Below are 17,700 nucleotides of genomic sequence, written 5' to 3'. Positions count from 1 at the left end.
AAAAGGTCAAAGAGGGGGAGGAGGATCTCCCTTCGCAATCCTTGGTGCACCCTCCCTCCTTCTTCTGGGTCTGCCCAAACCCTGGCAGTCTCTGCAGAAGTAGGGCTTTGAGGCAGGCTGGTCAAATGTTCTCTCCAGATAGCCTTTAAAGACCAATTAAAGTCTTGCAAGACACGAGTCAGATTCTTTGATTTGAGTGTTTACTTCCAAGAACAATTCAAAGTAACATCCCCAACCGTTTGATGGATTTCATTCTAAGGCACTTCCAGGCTAAACACAATCTTTGGTTCTGTGTGGCTCCTGTTTGGCTCAAGGGCACTATCTTGAAGGGAGGAAGGCATCAGCCAATGTATGTCTCAGTATAATAAGACCAGTTGCTGGGAAGCTCAGGCAGGGAGAAGAGCTCAAGCTGATGCATTTGGGTCCTGCCTGCAGGCCTCCTCCCAGAGGCATCTGGTTGCCTACTCTGAGAACAGGATGCTGGCCAGTCTCTTCTTGATGGTCTGAACAAGACTATCACCTCCTCACATTCCCCTCATCTCTCAGCATGAGCGTGGCACCAGCTAATCCAAGCTCTAAGGGGCCTTACAGAGCTGACTAAATGCAGAGACAGCCCAGCTCTGGGAAGGAGGGAATCTACCCTGGGGCTCTATTCCTAAAAAAACGGGGGGGGGTAGGACCACTCTTGTGGCCCCATTGGCATTGGGACTTGGCAAAAGGGCTGACAATCCTCAGCCAGCATCCATTGTGCCCCTTGGCCAGAGATCACTAGAGAGAGAATGACAACAGATCTCATGTGATAGAAGAAAGGAAGCAGCAGGACCAGGAGGTGAGGGGCAGCAATGCATCCTGTCTTACCTGGGATGATAGAAACCGTGTCTTTCTCCCAGGACACAACACTGACGTATTCTTGCACCGAAGAAGGGATGAGGCACTTGAAAACAGCCACGTTTCCACGCATTGACCTTTGATCCTCCACCCGGACTGTGTAAGGTTCCCTGAAAACTGGGGAGAAAGAGACAGGGAGGTGGTGATTGGGACAGAGTGGCAACCAGAAGCCATTTGCTGCACTTCAAGAAGAATTTCATCCCCTTTGTTCACAACCCTGCACAGTCATCCATCCTACAGCGCACATGACACCAGGTTTCGCACGTGGCTTTCAACTGGGAGCACTCCTCCAAGAAGCGCCCAGAGACTTTGGCCTGCATTGTGCATTGGGGCAGGCTGTATTAACAGCTGTTTTTCCAGAGCCAACAAACCTCCACCTAGCCTAACACACAATAAACCCAGTAAAACAAACAAGAACCTCAGTAAAACAAAGGCACAAAGTATCACAGTGCAGAAAATAAATTATCCTGTCATATGCTGAAAGCTGGTCGAAGAACGAACACCAGCAGTTAAAATTTATTTTAAGTATATAATGCCCTACAGCCAAGTTGCAACAGGAGTAAAAATTCAAAACACATAAAATAATAACTATCAGCCACAAAACATATTAAATCAGCATAAGACAACGGGGGGATAAAAAAAAAACAATTTGAATCTAGAAGAGATTAAAACACCTGGGGAAATAAGACCAGGAGCCAAAACGATAACAAAGTAAGGTGAAGGCAAGACTCTCTGTGCTGCTGTCTCCTTTCCTCAGGAACCACCTGCTGCACCTCACTCAGCAGGAGGACCAGAAAAGACCTCCTGCAAAGTCCTTGGTGTGCAGACTGGTACATGGGGAAACAGTTGATCCTTCAGAGATCCTGGTCCCAAGTTATCAAGAGGTTTAAAAGGTCAAAAACAACATTCTGAATAGAGTCCAGAAACAGGCTGAGAGCCAGTGAAGTATTGGTTTGGGACCTGTTCCTACTACAGCTCATGGGCAATCTTGCAGCTGTATTCTGAAGTTTCCAGACAACCTTCAAAGGCAGCCTACATACAATGTATGAAAAACATAAGAAGTGTCGGGCAGAAGCTGGATCAGACCAAAGGGGGTCTATCTAGTCCAGCATCCTGCTTCTCACTACAGCCAGAAAATGCTCCAAAGCAGAGCTATACCTGGGAGGAGGGGGCTAGATGGGGTTTTTGCCCCAGTTGAAGCCTCCAGAGGGGCACCATTGAGCCTCCCAGCCTGTGTGTATGTGTTTACACAAATATGCATTGGGGGGTGCCAAACTGGGTCTTTGACCCACGTGAAATAAAGGCTACAAGGAGGCCATAAACATTACAGCCTCCTGCTGATGCTGTGCCCCAGAAACTGGCATTCAGAGGCGCAATGCTTCCAGTACTGCAGGTAGCATATAGATACCGTTACTTGAGAGATTTATGTTGTACAAATATATCTAATCTCCTTTTGAAGACTTATGTGTTCCAAAGTTGGTGGCCATCTCTACATCTTGTGGCAGCAAAAACCATAGTTTTAACGATGCATTGTGTGAAGAAGTGGTTCCTCTTGTGCCTGTCCTCTGTTCAGCTTCAATGGATCCCCTCAGGTTCCAGTACTATATGAGAAAGAGAGAAAAGCTTTTCTCTTCATACCTCACATAATTGTCTAATACGCCACAGGGAAAGAGGGATATTTGACCCTCAAGTTAGCCAGAAGATATAACTGGTAACAAATGTTAGAGGAGTTAAGGGTTCAAGGATTCAACCCTTCCCCTCCCATTGGGAAATATGTGTTGGAATGCAAATTGATATTTGGCATTCAGAAACGGGTGGATTTCCCCAACAAGGCCCCTTAAGATATTCAGAATCCAAATCAGTCTTTTAGAAAGTCATACATTACAATGCTGAAGCCACCAAAAAGAAACTGCTGATCAATGTTTGTCGTCCTAAACATGCAGTTTAAACCAAGGGCACCACAGACAACTGCAGGAGAAAGAGGTGGTGTTGCCCAGGCCCAGGAACAGCCAACAGGGGCACTCTGGGGGGAAAGTACCCATAGCAGAAACCACAGCCTGCCCCCCCCCACCTCCACACCTGGGAGGGTCTATTTCCAGCTGTGGATTTGGAAGGAAAAACTACCAGTCCCATTTCTTCAGAGTCACAAGGGTAAAATGTCAACCAGAAAAGAGTCCTTACTGGTTTAGGGAAGAAGTAAGCATCTGCCATAAAAAGGTCCAGCTTGTACCCTCCCTCCCACATTGCTCCTTCAGCACTCACAGGTGTGAGCCACAAGCAGGGAGGTAACCAATGCATAAAGAGAATTCTGAATGCTCCTCTGGCCAAGTGCAACCCGTGCCCTTAAGTTCTGTCCTTACATTCTTCTCGCCCTGCACCTCCCCAATATTATAACCAATGCTGTAATTCGGGTAAATAATTCACTTCTGGATATTTAATGTCAGTCTACACTGCTGCAAGGCAATGAAGGAAGAAAGCTCCTTTGGTCCCTGGGGTAGTATGCACTTTGCTAGTCCAATGCTTAATAGGTTACCTAATGGAACCACTGGGGGTTCTCAGCCCACCCAGTCTCTGTCAATCATTGACCAGAAGAGCTCTGCTACTTTGCTCATCATTTTCCTCTGCTTAATTAGCCATCAGCTTGTTTAGGCTGCAGCTCACAAAGCAAGTAGGATGGCTGCAAAGGAACATTTCCTATACAGGTGACAGGAGTTTGGCCCAGCTCAGACCTCACCAAAAGGTTTCATTCAAAGTGTCTAGAGAAGCCAGCATAACGAAGAGTTCTCTGCAATTCAAAAGTCAGCATTCAGACACTCATCCAACAGACACTCATTTACCTCTCCTAGAAAATATTCCTGATTGTCTTGGGCCAAACACAGCCACAGCTGTCTATGCTCAGCTAAAAAAGTAACTGGGCACAGGCCCAAAGACTGCCACCATCCTCCCTCCACTACAAGTGAAGTCAACCATACTGAAGACAAGACCCAGAGCAGCCAATACCTGCTTTAACCCGGATATTTGGGCTCCTGATTTTCCCCGCAGAATTCTCTGCAGTACAGAAATAGTCGTTGTCGTGGATAAAGCTATTGAAGGCAGATGGCGAGAAAGGGTAGAGCTGCAGCGTCCCATTGGCATGGACGTGACGGATGTGTGGGACATCATAGATGTCATCCCCAGTGGCGAGGTACCAGCGAAGGGTGGCACTGGGGGACCCTGCTGCTGGACAGGGGATTACCACCCCCACAGTGCTGGAGAAGGTCACCTGCTGAATGGAGTCGTTCACAAAGTAGAGGCTGGTTCCAACATCTTCTGTATGCGCTGCAGAGGAGAAGAGAAGAAAATGGGAGAGCAAGCATTATGAGGAGTGGTGCCAGGAGCGCCCTCATGCAAACCCCAAAAGTCAGCCCAGTCATTGCCACTGGATACTCCCACTACCTTAGCTCACCCACAACACCAAGGAAATGAGCCAGTGGCTCTTTCCTAGGAATACTTGCTGAGTAACCTTCTCCAGAGGCAAGGCCAGCAGAGGCCTGCTAAACTTCCATTTCATAGCCCAGTGCAAATTCACAAGGTCCTGGCTTACAGGCACCTAACAGACCCTCAAGGCCACACCAGAATGAGGCTGTTTGGCTATGCCAGGAGGTCTGCCCTCTGGGGGCAGGATTTACAGCCCCAATAATTGGCAAGAACCACAGAATCAGAAGCTTCAGTAGGCATCCCTCAAACCTCAAGGACAGCAGCTTTTGAAATGCCTTCAGAGGAAGTATCTGCCAAATGTTCAAAAATCAAGAGCTGACTGGGCAGCCAGGACTTCATGAGGTGCATACTCCAGATCCCTGTGAGCTTATGTTTTCCATCAGCCCTCTTACAGAATGAATAAACCCATTAAAAAAACAAAACCCCTAAACATTTCAGCAAACAATGAAATGAATCTCACATGTCAATGAGTGGTAGAATTGAGCTTCCCATTTATCCAATTTGTCATGTTGTTGAGAACATGTGTAACTTAGCACATATACCAGGGGGAAGGGAGAGAGAAAACTGATGAAGATTTTCAGAACAATCACTGCTCAAGGGTACAATAGCTATCAAAGGAGGGAAACACCTACAGCTGCTCAGGTGGAGGGTAGCTTGGGAAGAGATAATGGAAGGAGCTAAGGGACAAGGACCTCCCCACCCCACTCTTGTCAATCATGCACAGGAATAAGGATCTGGGTTAAGCCAGTTCAGCCAATTACACCCACATCTCCCTCCAGTGTCTTTTTCAAGATCTGCCAGGCCTCTGTGCTGCCCTCCAGTGTCCAGCAGGAAGCCTCTTGAAACCACCATCACCCCAACAAGGAAGGCTTAGTCAGTTGCTCTGGTGTCACTTCTACCATTTACTGTGCCATTCACGGAGTAGGGGGCAGTGTGCCTAAATCTCAGATATGGGCAAGAGCACCCTACTTGGGGGAAAGAAGCACTTTTGTCTTCTCTGCAAGGGGCACAAGCACACCCACCTACACCAACACCTATGTACATGCTGGAGGCTGCAATGTGCTTGGATGGGGCCAGATATTTCCTGAGAATCAGCTGGAGGCCCCCAAAGCCATTCAGATTTGACTCCTTTTTTTAGCTGTGCTACTTTTAAGTAGGTGGAAGGACAAAGATCGAGGACGGAGCAATCTGTGCCAGGGAATTAGCAGCTCCTCCTCGGGCTCAGAGCCCAGCCACCTTCCCAGCTGCGCCTACAACCATGCAAAGAAGCAAAAAAAGCACTACCGCTTTGGACAAAGTCACAAGGGACTATCCACAACCTTAATATTTTCCCAATATTTTTTTTGCTTGGGGGGGGTGCAGGAGGGAGACAAATGGTAGCGAATGGCAAAAAATGGCTCATCTATTAATATTCTTAGCAGAGCACTTTACCACCACCAGCCCCTCCAGGGAGGATGCCTCCATCCCAACTGCTCATTTGAGGAAAGGCTATTAAAGCCTTATTGGGCACAGCAATTCACATCTCAACACAAAGCAGGGATGAGACCGTAAACGCTAAGCAAGATGGGAAAAAATATTTGTGTTTTCATCATGATGGTGAATATTCAGAAGCCGTCTCCTCTTCTAATACCATGGGTCCAAATACCACACAGCTTTCTTGGGCTGGCATTAGAAAAATAATATCTAGAATGTTTTAATTACTTCACAGTACAGGCACATTAATGTGCATCTCTTAGAAACAAGGAAGCAGTTAACAGAGCTGCAAGACAGCAAAAACTGTCTGAATGGAGCCACAGGAGGCGATGGAAAGGCTCTTCACACACCCGCCCCTCTCTCAGAATAAGCTCCTTGCTCTGGATACAAACATCTGCCTGACAAAATTGCTGGGGTGGGGAGGCACTCTGCTGCAAGAGAAGATTTTGGGGGGGACAAGATGCGCCACACCATTTCCCGCTATTTACCAGCCCACAGGAGGCACTTTGTTATGGACCAAACAATGCTTCTGCTAGATTCATCCCAAGCCTCCTCAGGACAAAACCCAAACACAAGGATCCCCTTCTCTGAAACTCCACGCAGACGACACACACTCATCATAGGCCCTTGCCAATAGGGACGAGGCACAAGCCAGCTCCCAGTTACTGCCACCACCATACCTAAGACATGTCACTCATTGAGTTCCTGTGTCTCTCCTCACCAACAACTCAGGTTCATCACAACTACATAACAGCAAATTTAACTAGAAGAGTGCCAGAAAACAACCATCCAGTCCATTATTGTGTGAACACTGTCTGGCAGTCCCTCTCCACTCCAGGGTATCCCCAGCTCTGCTTCAACCCTGAAGTCAACTCCATCCCTGGTTTGTTTGTTTTTTCCCTTTTCTCTTGCTTTTTCCCCTACAAGAATTTCCTTGGCCCGCCAACATGTGTGAGTTTTACAGAGATAGAGTAAATACTCATTATCCTTTCAATGGCTAACAATGTTTGCCCTCTTTCCTAAGACCAAAATAAGCACCTTCATAGATAAAATCTTGATCCACCTAGTCCAGCATTTCTGTTTTGGTAAAAAGAATCCCAGTTGTGCAAAAGTGGCATTTGGTGCAAGGCATAAAATTCAGCCTCCTAAGAATTGCAGGTTTTTGGTAAGAGAGTAGAGAGGCATTTCTAGCAGATAAGCTTGAACAGAGGAAGCGGGAAGAGCTGGACTTTCAGCAATCAAAGCCCTGAAGCTTTGTTACTTGATATAGCATTTCATCTTGTTGTTTTACTATTGTGTTTGTATTTCAGCCCTGCTAATAAGCCACTATGGATATATTATAGAAAGGCAGGATATAAATCTTCATAACAAATAAATAAATACACAAGCTCTGCGTACCTCCTGCCAGAAACAGAATTATGCCAGCCAAGCAAATATTTGCATAATGTATTCGGGTCACAGAACTGGGAAGAACACACAGCCCTGGTCCTGGCTTACAGAAATCTGGGCTCACTGCAAGCATGGCTTGAAGGGTCAACATGGGGCCCTTAGAGGAGGCAGCCATGTTCATGCAGCTGCTAGCAAAGCCCACTCAGGTCCAGTAGGAGGGCTCCCATTCTCTCGCCACTGCATTCAGTGCTCCCATGAGCAGCAACCCCTTGGGAGATAACCATTTTCTCTGCAGTGAGTCCCCCACCCTACTCACCATGTTAAGGTTAGTTGCACAGATATGGGGGTGGGGAGAAAGGGGGGGCAAAATCCTCATAAATAAGGAGAGGAATTCAAATTACTAGTAAAGCTTTTGCAGGTCAAAAGGGGCGGAATGGATTTTTAATAGAAAATGGAAGTTATGGGATTGGTAGTAGTTATGAGACAGACGCATAGAGTTAAATCCATCTAATCTCCTTTACCATTTAACGGTGAGCACCATCCTAATTCCATGTTTCATAAAACTGCCTCCAAATCACCAGGAGAGATTAAAAACATAGAAATAGCCTTGCAATATTTTTAAAACAGAAATCACTTCTGGCATCTGGTCACAATCCTTGGCTGTAACCTACATATCAAAGGCATTAATTTAGACCCAACCTTCGGCACTGGTACAGAAGGGAGGATGGGATGGCAACAGAACAGCAGCACCAAAGCGAAGATGCACAGTCTGTGTTCCCAGCGCTGAAGAAAACACATTTCGAGTTCTCACAGAGCAATCTTCTTAAATTGTAGGAAATTGCAACCTAGAGGTATTGAAATATTAATACTTCGGCTTTGTCCGGGGAAAGAGATTCATTTTGTCATCATTCTACCATAATATTTACTCATCTTCCTCACTGGACTTCTTCAAGTGTTGCACTGCTAGAAGGAACCTGGCAAAGAAAGGTGAAGGTCCCTTTCTGTCAAAGCAGTCGTCTGCATCCAGCACACGTCTTGGGGGCAAAGCACAGAGATGTTTCTGACCCCCTTCCAAGCAGTCATCTTCTCACCCTTCCACATGTTACCACACCCTCTAAATATCATAGACTGAGATGCTACACTGGCCCAGCCTTTGGTCCGCAGGTGAGACCACAAGGAAAAATGATCTTGCATGACAAGAACATTGCTCTTCTTTTCAAGGGTCAAAATACATTTATGATGGCTCAAACCTACTGAAGAGATGTGAGGGGAAGTAGGCTATTTTATTTTAATTTTTACAGTCCACCAGTTAGCAGCCTTTAGTGGAGATTTTATATTTTACCAGTCAGATGAATTCAGCAGGGAATGCCGCAGTCAAAAGGGGCCTCACCTAAGTCACAGGCTCCTGACAGGTCACTGCCAAATGGAGCTGTGATCCTCAAAAACAATAGGTAAAAGATACAGATGCCACCAAGAGTTGAGTAGGAATCAGCAATGATGGCTGCAAAAGTGGGGCAGATGTCCACTCCATCAGACTTCAAAGGATGCAGTGGTTTACAGGTACAGAAATTTCAACCTCACCATGAGCTTAGAAAGCTGCTCCATCCTTGTTGACTACCCTACTGATCACAGGCTCTTACTGTGCACAGGTACTGTTCATGGGTAGGGGGTAACAAGTCAACAGTAAAATGTGCAGAGCATCTCTAGGGTAAGCTGTCTTTTCCAGGCAGCAATTCCTCCTCCACCCCACCTTGCACCCCCACACCCAAGTAGCATTCTCTGAAAGCACACTGAATGGTGAAGGGACTGAATGGTGGAGTTAATGCACAAGATGAACTTGGACAACATGTTCAGTGGGAAAACGGGAGCAAGAAGAAGCCGGAGAACCCCCAAACCTGCCTTACCATTCCCACCTAGAAGCTAAGTTAACAATGAGCCACAAACAGCTTTTGACAAGAGGTGCAAGAAGCTGCCAGCAACCTTTGCTTCCTCATAGCTTGTTTATGCCCTCTTTTTTTTAAAAAAAGGGGGGTAAACCTGACTTCTGAATACTGCAAGGCCAAGGCCACCTTATCTCCCCCTTATATGGCTTCAAACACAACCAGCTATTACACCAGCCACCCTTGGACTATGTTAGGAGACTTATTCTCTCCTTGGATGCAATCTATCTGCTGTAAGTGTAGAGCTTAGGAAGAATTTAAATAACTTGCTTCTTAATTTAAAAAAACAACAACCTTAGCAGCTGTCAGAATAAGTGAGTGTGTCAGGGACACCAGTGCCGAGATGACAAGGCAAACAACTAATTCTAAGGGATCAACCTGCCTCTGGAAGCCATCAACCCTTACCCCTTTTAGCTATCACTCCCAATGGCTCATTATCAGGATCTGAACTGTGAGGAGAAGGAAAGGATTTCACCCAAAATCACGCAAGCCGACCACTGCCTCAACCCTTTGGTTAAGATATTGGAGGGCATTGCCTCATGGCCCACTTTTTGACAGAGTACTTCCTTGCCTCTTGCTCCAGAGGGCAGCATGCGTCAAAGCGCTCTGTGCTGCACTCTACATCCATCAAGAGCAGGGGTCAGCAACCTAAGGCCCATGGGCCACAAGCGGCCCATGAGGGTCGTTTAAAACTGACCCATGGACCCCTGCCACCCGCTCGGTCAGCTCCCGTGTGCCACGCTAAACCAGTGTGCAGCAAAGCGGGGAACGCCTTCCGTGACACTGGCAGGCATCCCATTGGCTGCAGGAAGCTCCTGCAGCCAATGGGAAGCTGTGCATGCCTCCTCCGCACCGGAAGGAGTGCCGGAAATAGCGTTTGCGCATTTGTGCGTGCGCCTGCACTCCGGCCCACCACAGCGTCTGCAGGACCATGAACCAGCCCAAGCCACAAAAACTTTGCCGACCCCTGATCAAGAGCATCCAGGTTAACAGTTCCCTGTGTGGGAATGAGGATCTGGCATCCTTCCTGAAGTCTTGACTGGGACAGAAACAGCTAAACACTGGAAATCAAGTGGCAGCAGGGAAGAGACTGTGGTGCAGCTGAAGGAATTACAGTATACAGAAGCCCAAGCATCTCCTTTGCCACACCCAGAACACCATCTGCATAGTCATGCATCCAATACATGCCTCACCCCAATGGCCCCAATGAGATCTCCCCTCCTATGAGCTGAATAAAGAGCATGAAATCCACACTCGACTCCGAGTATATTTCACTGCCACAGATGTCTCATGCTAAGATCCCACACCTCTTGCTAAACACACACACACACACACACACACACACACACACACATCTTGGAAAACTCACTAACCATCACATTAAATTTGCAATGATAATGTGGTGAATCTGTGGGGTGGGTGTTTTTGTGTTTTAAGGCTTTGTTATGTAAATGACTCTGGGATTTTTGAAAATAAAGAATGGTATACAAGTTGAAAAAATAAAATAAAAAACATACAAGGAGAGGCTATGCACTGCTTGAAATTGGGCTGATCAGCCATAGGAGGGCAGTGCACCAATTTCTGGCACCCAGTGTGAGTTTTGTTTCAGCTTCTCTCAGCTCCATTCCAGGCAATGGGCAATAAGCTGTTTGCACCATTTTGAATACACAAATTATTAATTGCCACCACAACTTCCCTTGCTGGGAGAAGCTCTGACCCAGCTCCATTATTCTGTAAGTCTAGAAAAGGCAGGAGCTTTCAGAAGCCTCTCTCCAGAGTTCTGTTCATCTCACACAACCGCCATGTCTACCGGGCACTTCAAGATAATGCACACATGGTTCAAATGCACACACTCACACACCCCCATCAAGGGTAAGCTAAACGTAAGCTAGTGGGGACATTACAGCCAAGCAATGCTATTCAGCATATTGGCAAAGGCCACCAGATCATTTTTTTAAAGGAAAAACATTTAACTACATTTTAAGGGAAAACCTCTTTGCATGATTTGCCACAAATTGAAGGCTTACTGAGGATGAGGAAATACAAACAACAAACACAGATGGAAGAAAAAGCTGAAATCAAGCAGATTTTTTTCCACTTCCATTCAGATACAATAAATAATTTTGCTCCTTTCCGATTCCTCAAGGAACTGAAATTGAAGAGGCCTTTCAAACTGCTTTTCCTAATATGGAAAACTGGCTTCCCAATGGCCTCCTTCTCTGGTATAGAGTGGCAGGTGGTTAGTCCATGCTGTTTGGAGAAGGGAAGAAATCACACCTCCTGGCACATTGCAGAACGTGTGGGCCGCCATGTTGGGAGGATCTGAGCCACAGAATGTGAGAGACGCCTCAGCTCTCCCTCTCTCACAGAGCTCCTCCGCTGCTGGGAATGAGACAGGGGGGCTCAGGCAGCCCCTCCAATGCCAGCCTAGCAGGGGGAAGATAATGACAAGAGAAGGGTATGGAGGGTGCTTACGAAACAAATATGAAATTCTGCCCACTCTCACCGGTGCAGTTAACACCGGAGGGGGGAGAGATGGCTACGTGTCACTAAATTCCATCACCAAGCCTGGAGCCAAGTTGTGCCCAGCTTGCTCTCAAGAGCGCCAAAAGCTCCAGCCGAGATAGATAATGGGGGCAGCACCCCCTAGATTTTAAAGGTATGCTGCTTGGCAGCCAACTTGGGGTTTGGAGGACCCCAGGCAATGGGTCATCAAGGCTTAGCCATCATGCAGGGGTGGGCAACTTCCCCTGCCCCCCATCCGTTAGCTTCCAATGCCGCTGCTATTTAGCAGAACCTGGAACATGTCAAACCAGCCCTTTCTCTACAGCTTAATGAGGATCCCATGTTTAATTTCTAAGACAAACAAAGCACAATGAGGGGGAGGCACAAGGGAGGGAACAGAAGTGGTGCAAATGGGAACTAAATAGCTGCCTGATTTTAATATGAGAAAAGCTCCACATAAATAGGATGCAGCAGGAAGAGGTGGGGTGGAAACAGAATTGCAAGCATCCCCCACCACCACCCTGCGCCAAGCCATGGATACCCAGCCATGACACTGGACATGTCTGCAAAGCAAGCAGAGTTGCTCACATCCCTCTCCTCTGCTCCCAAGTCGTAAAAGCAGTGACACTGAGCTCTCTGCCCAGTGAGATACCCACATACACTTGTTAGCCGCCTGTATATAAATCTGGGAAATGGGCTCCAACCCATTGACGGTTTTTTCCTCAAACTTTAGTGTTCCCTTGGATCAAATGTTTATTTGCTTTTTTGTTATAACAGAGCCCTTTTCTACAACACAAGCCCATTAAACTGTTGTGCTTAGATGCCCAAATATATTAAGTATCCAAAAGGCTTTTCATGCATTAAGCAATATCATTTCTCACCCTAATATAATGTAACCTATTGTATTGTTATTCACTTTCTGGAACTGCTCCATTTTAACACTTTCTAACAAAGAAGCAGTTAGGGGTCCATTAAAAAAAAATCATGGCTTCCAAAAAGGGGATGAGGCTGTGCGAGATTCTGTTGAGGAAGACTCAATTTGGTCTTCTCAAAGACTGAACAGCTGCTACCACCAAAGACACTTTCCCAAACCACTGGGAATGAAACTAATCAATCAATCTAGTACAAACAATTATTATTTTGCCTGTGAAAAAATCAAAGGGAATATAGCACACATTGTGTGTGTTTTCCCCCCGCTTCCTTTTGCACAGTCAAAATGCAAATGCAGGCAAATCAGATGCTGGCATGGATGACAGAGACAAGCAGAACCTCAACACAGAGAGATCTGGGGAGGATGCTCCCCCCAAAAACAGACAAGCCCTAGCTTTAATTAAAAAGTTACTTTATGATTAATAATTGGTATTCACATAACTATTCTGCCCAAAACAAACAAAACATTTAAAATGTGCTAAAACAAACAAATAGGTATTCATTCTACAGCAACCACCCAATTTCTGTATGTTGCTCTCTTAACAGTCTGTCTGATTGGAGCCAAAAGAAGGAGAGACACTTTGCTTTGCTCACAAGGCATGACAGGATAAAATCTCACAGTGGAACCTGTGAAAGGGAAGGCAGGCAGGCAGGCAGGCACCCCCCAAATTGCAGCGCTTGCATGATTGTTCTTGTGGATTGTGCACCAAACAGATGGCAGAAGCTGCAAATTGCCCATCCTTTTATGCAACACAGATCGATTACACTAAACCGGGTTGTAATTTCATCCGATGCAACATCCAATTGCCTTCTGGTTACAATGGCTTCATTAGTCGGGGCCCAATTTCTGTACAGAAGACCCCCAAACCCCAGCTTCCAGTTCCAAACTGAACCTTGCTTCTTAAAGAATTGCATTGCCCTGACAACTGAATTGGCTCATATCCCCCCTTTTCCGAATCTGATTCCTTTCCAACTGCTGGGCTAGATTTATTAAAGCACTCCTAGAGGGGAGGCTGTTATTTTAAAGGCATATCAGGGTTTGAACTATCTTATGGGATTAGAATATGGCTCAACGTTGACTTTGACAACTGGGGACAGAAGAACAAAGCTCTAAAAGTATCGCTGGCAGCTTTAAGCCTTGGAATTCTTGCTCGAACACACAGGGAGATGCTGCCTTGGTATCTATTCAACATTCACGTAATTAAATACATTTCTGCAGAGATGGGCTGAGGAGAGGCGGGGGTGCGTTATTTTTAATTTCCCTGATGAATGAATTTCAGAGGCTACAAAGAGTTAATGGCAATAATTGCCAGCTCAGGGATCCAGACTTGCTCTCTGCCTGCCCAGCCTGTGCCAGGCTCCCGGGCACAGCCCCTGCTAACCCAAAATTCACATCCACCAGAACAGAAACCCAAAAGCAGACAACACCAACATTCCCCAGGGTTGATGCTTCTTCTGGGAGAGCTTGGCAGAAGGGGTGCCCTACACACACATGCACACACACACACATATTTGGGGGAATGTGGGGGGGGGAGGGACACACAAAGCAAAGCAAAATATAGGCCATCCCCACCTCAAGATGGGGGGGGGACAGAGCTAGCAGCATAGCAGCTCTGACAAATCTGAGAACTCCCCGTGCAAAAACAAAAAAACCCTAGAGTTCTGGGTCACATTAGGATCGTTTTCCACAAAACCCACCAAGCACCTTTGGGGAAAGAGGACCTACACACTGGTCAAAAGCAGACCAAAGTGCAAGTCCGAACTAGCCCAAGCACCGGCGACGGGAGGGGGGCGCCAATGTAGGGTGCCCCCTCCGTCGCTGGCAGGTCAGGAAGCACCCTCTTCCCCGAAGCCGAAGGACGCTTCCACAGCGAAAGAGTCAGAAAGTGCGAGGGGCTGACCGGGAGGAAGAGCTCCCTGGAGCCGGGCGCAAGTGGCGTTGGGGAGCCGCCGGGCATTCCGGAGTGGCTCCGCTAGAAAAGTTCCCGACCCGACGGGGCGCCGCCGCCGCCGCCCTCGCCTACCTGGGCTGGTCCAGGAGTTGAGCAGCAGGAGGCAAGAAGTGACCAGCCACATGCCATCCAGGGGGGCCGGTGCCGCGGGCGGGCGGGCGCCCTGCCTCTGCCGCTGCCCGTGTCCCTGGCCGGCCCTCGCCAGCTTCCCCCGTCGTCGGATGCTCCGCGCTCGCCTGCCCTCCTGCTCGCTCGCCTGCCCGCCTAGCGCTGCGCCCAGCTGCTGCTACTGTCAGCCGGCGAGCCAGCGAGGAGCGAGCGCGCAGGAAGGGAGGAGCGGGGCGGGCTCCCACATCCCCGCCCACACAGGCCGCGGGGGGAGGCGAGAGGGAAGGGGACGCCTCCCTCGCTCTCCTCCAGCGCTAACCTCCGGCCAGGCAGGGGCAGGTGCGCTCGCGGGCAGGTGCCTTCCCGGGGCTGGGCGCGCGCTGCCTGCCCGCCCGCTCTCCCGCGCCCTTCCGAAGACCACCCCGAGGAATGCCCGGAGGAGGGCAGCCCGAGCCGAGGCGCACGCCACAGCCCTCCTCACCTGGACGCTCCTAAGCCACCAAGTCGGCGCTACCACGCCAGGCAGTTTCCGCTTCCAGCGGGCAGTGGCAAGAGGTCATCCCGGCGCCCAGCCTCTGTCCGGACTGGCTCAAAGGCTCTTATCCTGTGGACAGGCTGACCTAGGGCTTGGAATTGCTCCAAGCGAACATGCACGGGGAAGGGGGTTTGCATCGCTGGCAAAGAGCTGCCTACTGGGTGCACCTCGGCTCTCTTCCCTTTGCTCTAGGAGAGGGGCACTGGAAGGCACTTCCCTGCCCCACAGAGGCAATTCAGTTACACCCAAGGATTTCCCCAGCGACTCTGCAGCTCCTGCAGTGCTCACAAGCCCACAGCGCTGAGGAGCTACCTCCAATTCATCAGGAAGACCCCTGTGCCAAACCTAAGCTAGATCAGAGCCTGGATGGTTGTGAGAGACATCTGTTGCAATGCTGTGTACATTTTAACACAGGGGTGGGCTGAAGGTAGATCTCCTGGATCCAAGTGGTTTCTGACTACCAACCGGTTAAGAAAAGCAACAACAAAAAGGCTTTATAAAATACAATAATAATATTGCTGAGACAAAGAAAGCTTGAGGGAGAACCAGTATACTAGTAAGAGTGTGTGTGTGTGTGTGTGTATACACTAGTATACTGGTTCTCCCCCAAGCTTTCTTTGTTTCAGCGCACACAAACACATATATATAATCAAGTCTGAAGTCTGCCTTACCCATGTTCTTAAATATATGAATTCTGGAATCACAGAATTGAAAGTGCCCTTGGAGGCCACTACGTCTTCAACTGGTGGGTCAGGAGCCACTACTAGGATGTTGCCTGATCTAAGGTGGGTCACAACCATAGCTGTCAACTTTCAGATTTGAAAATAAGGGATCAGCAGCCTCACCTGTCCCAGGGACAGTCTACGGGATATCTAACAATCCGGGATAGCAGCGGGAAATTTCCCGCAAAGAAAGGGAAGGTTGACAGCTATGGTCACAACAGCCCCACTATTGCCACTATTGCCACTATTGCATGCTTTTACAAAAACTAAAGAAATGGGTCCCCATGCTTGAAGTGGCCCCCATTGTATGCGCTGTTGTACATGCACAGCAGCAGCTTAACATCCTTAAAATGTATCCTGGCACCAGCCACAGAAGCAGAACCTCTCATCCAAAAGCTAACAGTGCAATCCCAACCCCCAGATATTCCAGTTGGGAGAGGTCAGGATGTAGCATATATTCCCATCTCTTGGTGAGTTGGGCATGAGCCAACATAAATGGCTTAACCCACCATATCTGCTTACATCAACTGAAAGAAAACCCCTGCTGGTTGCTGTTGTTCTGATGCTGGGGGCAAAAAATGAGATATGTCAAGAGGGCAATGGAGGGAATGGACATGTAGAGGGCAGGGAGAGGAATGAACAAAGTTGCCCTGCATCCTAACTCTCTTCATTCACTTGTCTTACCCGCAGAACCAGGGTTGTGTACATATTCCTGTTCACTCTGCATCTGGTGCGCACCAACCACTGCTTTTGGAAGTGGTGTCCACACATTAGACATGGTCCCTGTCCATCCTGCATGTTTCCTGTAGTTTTCTATGACATGCGGCATTTTGATGTACTTTTCCCAAAACCAGCTTCGACCCAAATTGGGGGGAAAATAACCTAGCTGCATTTTAAGCTGGTAATGTGTACACAGTCTTGGTGTACACCACCTGAAAACGCAAATGTATCTTAAATTCACCCTATAGGAGAGGCAAAAAATAAAGATTTATACTGTCTCCATTCCACCCTCTGGCCAGGAACAGCTAGAATATAGCTTATCTTACACTGGAGATGTGTTGGTGCATCGAGAATTGCTCTGCCATTAAGTACACTCTTCACAGCACCATGATGGCCACGCATCCTTTCCTGACCAATCATCACAATTTTTCTAATAGTGTCTTGCCACTCTAAATAGACTTAACCTTTGAATGGGCTGTTTCTTGTCTCCCTGCCCACCAACCCCTTGAGACACATCCAGTCTTCATGCCTTGAATCCTGGCAAGCTGCACACGGAGCTGCCTCAAACTCACTAATTGAGTGTTACCAGTTAGTGAATCAAAGGCACTTGGCCCTAGAGATGTATTTCAGGTCAAACATTTCTAGCCACAGTACAATGTTCTAGGATGGGACTGTCCAAGCAAGCCTTACAAGCCTGTCTGCTGACTAAGACCAGAGGAAAAGTACATATTCTGCAAATGCTTGCCCTTTCTTAGGGCTGGGCATACACTTGCTCCAAGGACACAAGAACACCCATGCACCATTTCCCAGCAGCACCAGAATTCCTGGCTCAGCCCTGCAACCTATGCATCTGGTGTGCAAAGCAGCATTTGAGCTGAGCCCCATCTTCAAGCCACAACAGAGTCTGCCTATATTCAGCATTTCCCCATCAGTGGCCCTCACTTCAGCCTAGGCAAAGAGCCTGTTCTAAAAGCAAAAAGTCATCTGGATCTTTAATAAGATCCAGAGGTCAGAGGGCTGTAAAGTATCCTCTGACCATAGCCAGTGCTTTCTCTTCTGCC

The 17,700-nt window shown here is 47.9% G+C and overlaps 1 protein-coding gene across 3 annotated transcripts in view; it reads right to left on the bottom strand.

The window, feature by feature from the left end:
• Positions 1-15,158, bottom strand: part of DSCAML1 (DS cell adhesion molecule like 1) — a 169,037-nt gene extending 153,879 nt beyond the window's left edge. The window contains exons 1-3 of one of the 3 annotated variants that reach the window (XM_083588260.1): positions 15,144-15,158; positions 3,889-4,206; positions 859-1,005 (exon numbers count right to left, since the gene is read on the bottom strand). In XM_083588260.1, the coding sequence (XP_083444386.1) occupies positions 859-961 (103 nt within the window). In that variant the 5' untranslated portion in view covers positions 962-1,005; positions 3,889-4,206; positions 15,144-15,158. Of the gene's footprint in view, positions 1-858; positions 1,006-3,888; positions 4,207-14,626; positions 14,829-15,143 lie in introns of those variants that run through there. The other 2 variants (XM_083588261.1, XM_083588259.1) reach the window with 2 other exon arrangements.
• Between the last annotated feature and the right edge of the window lie 2,542 nt (positions 15,159-17,700).

The sequence above is a fragment of the Podarcis filfolensis genome, assembly GCF_964270895.1.
Source record: "Podarcis filfolensis genome assembly, chromosome: 15".
Taxonomy (NCBI): domain Eukaryota; kingdom Metazoa; phylum Chordata; class Lepidosauria; order Squamata; family Lacertidae; genus Podarcis; species Podarcis filfolensis.
The sequence above is the reverse complement of the archived record's forward strand: the minus strand, read 5'-3'. Positions and strand labels throughout refer to the sequence as shown.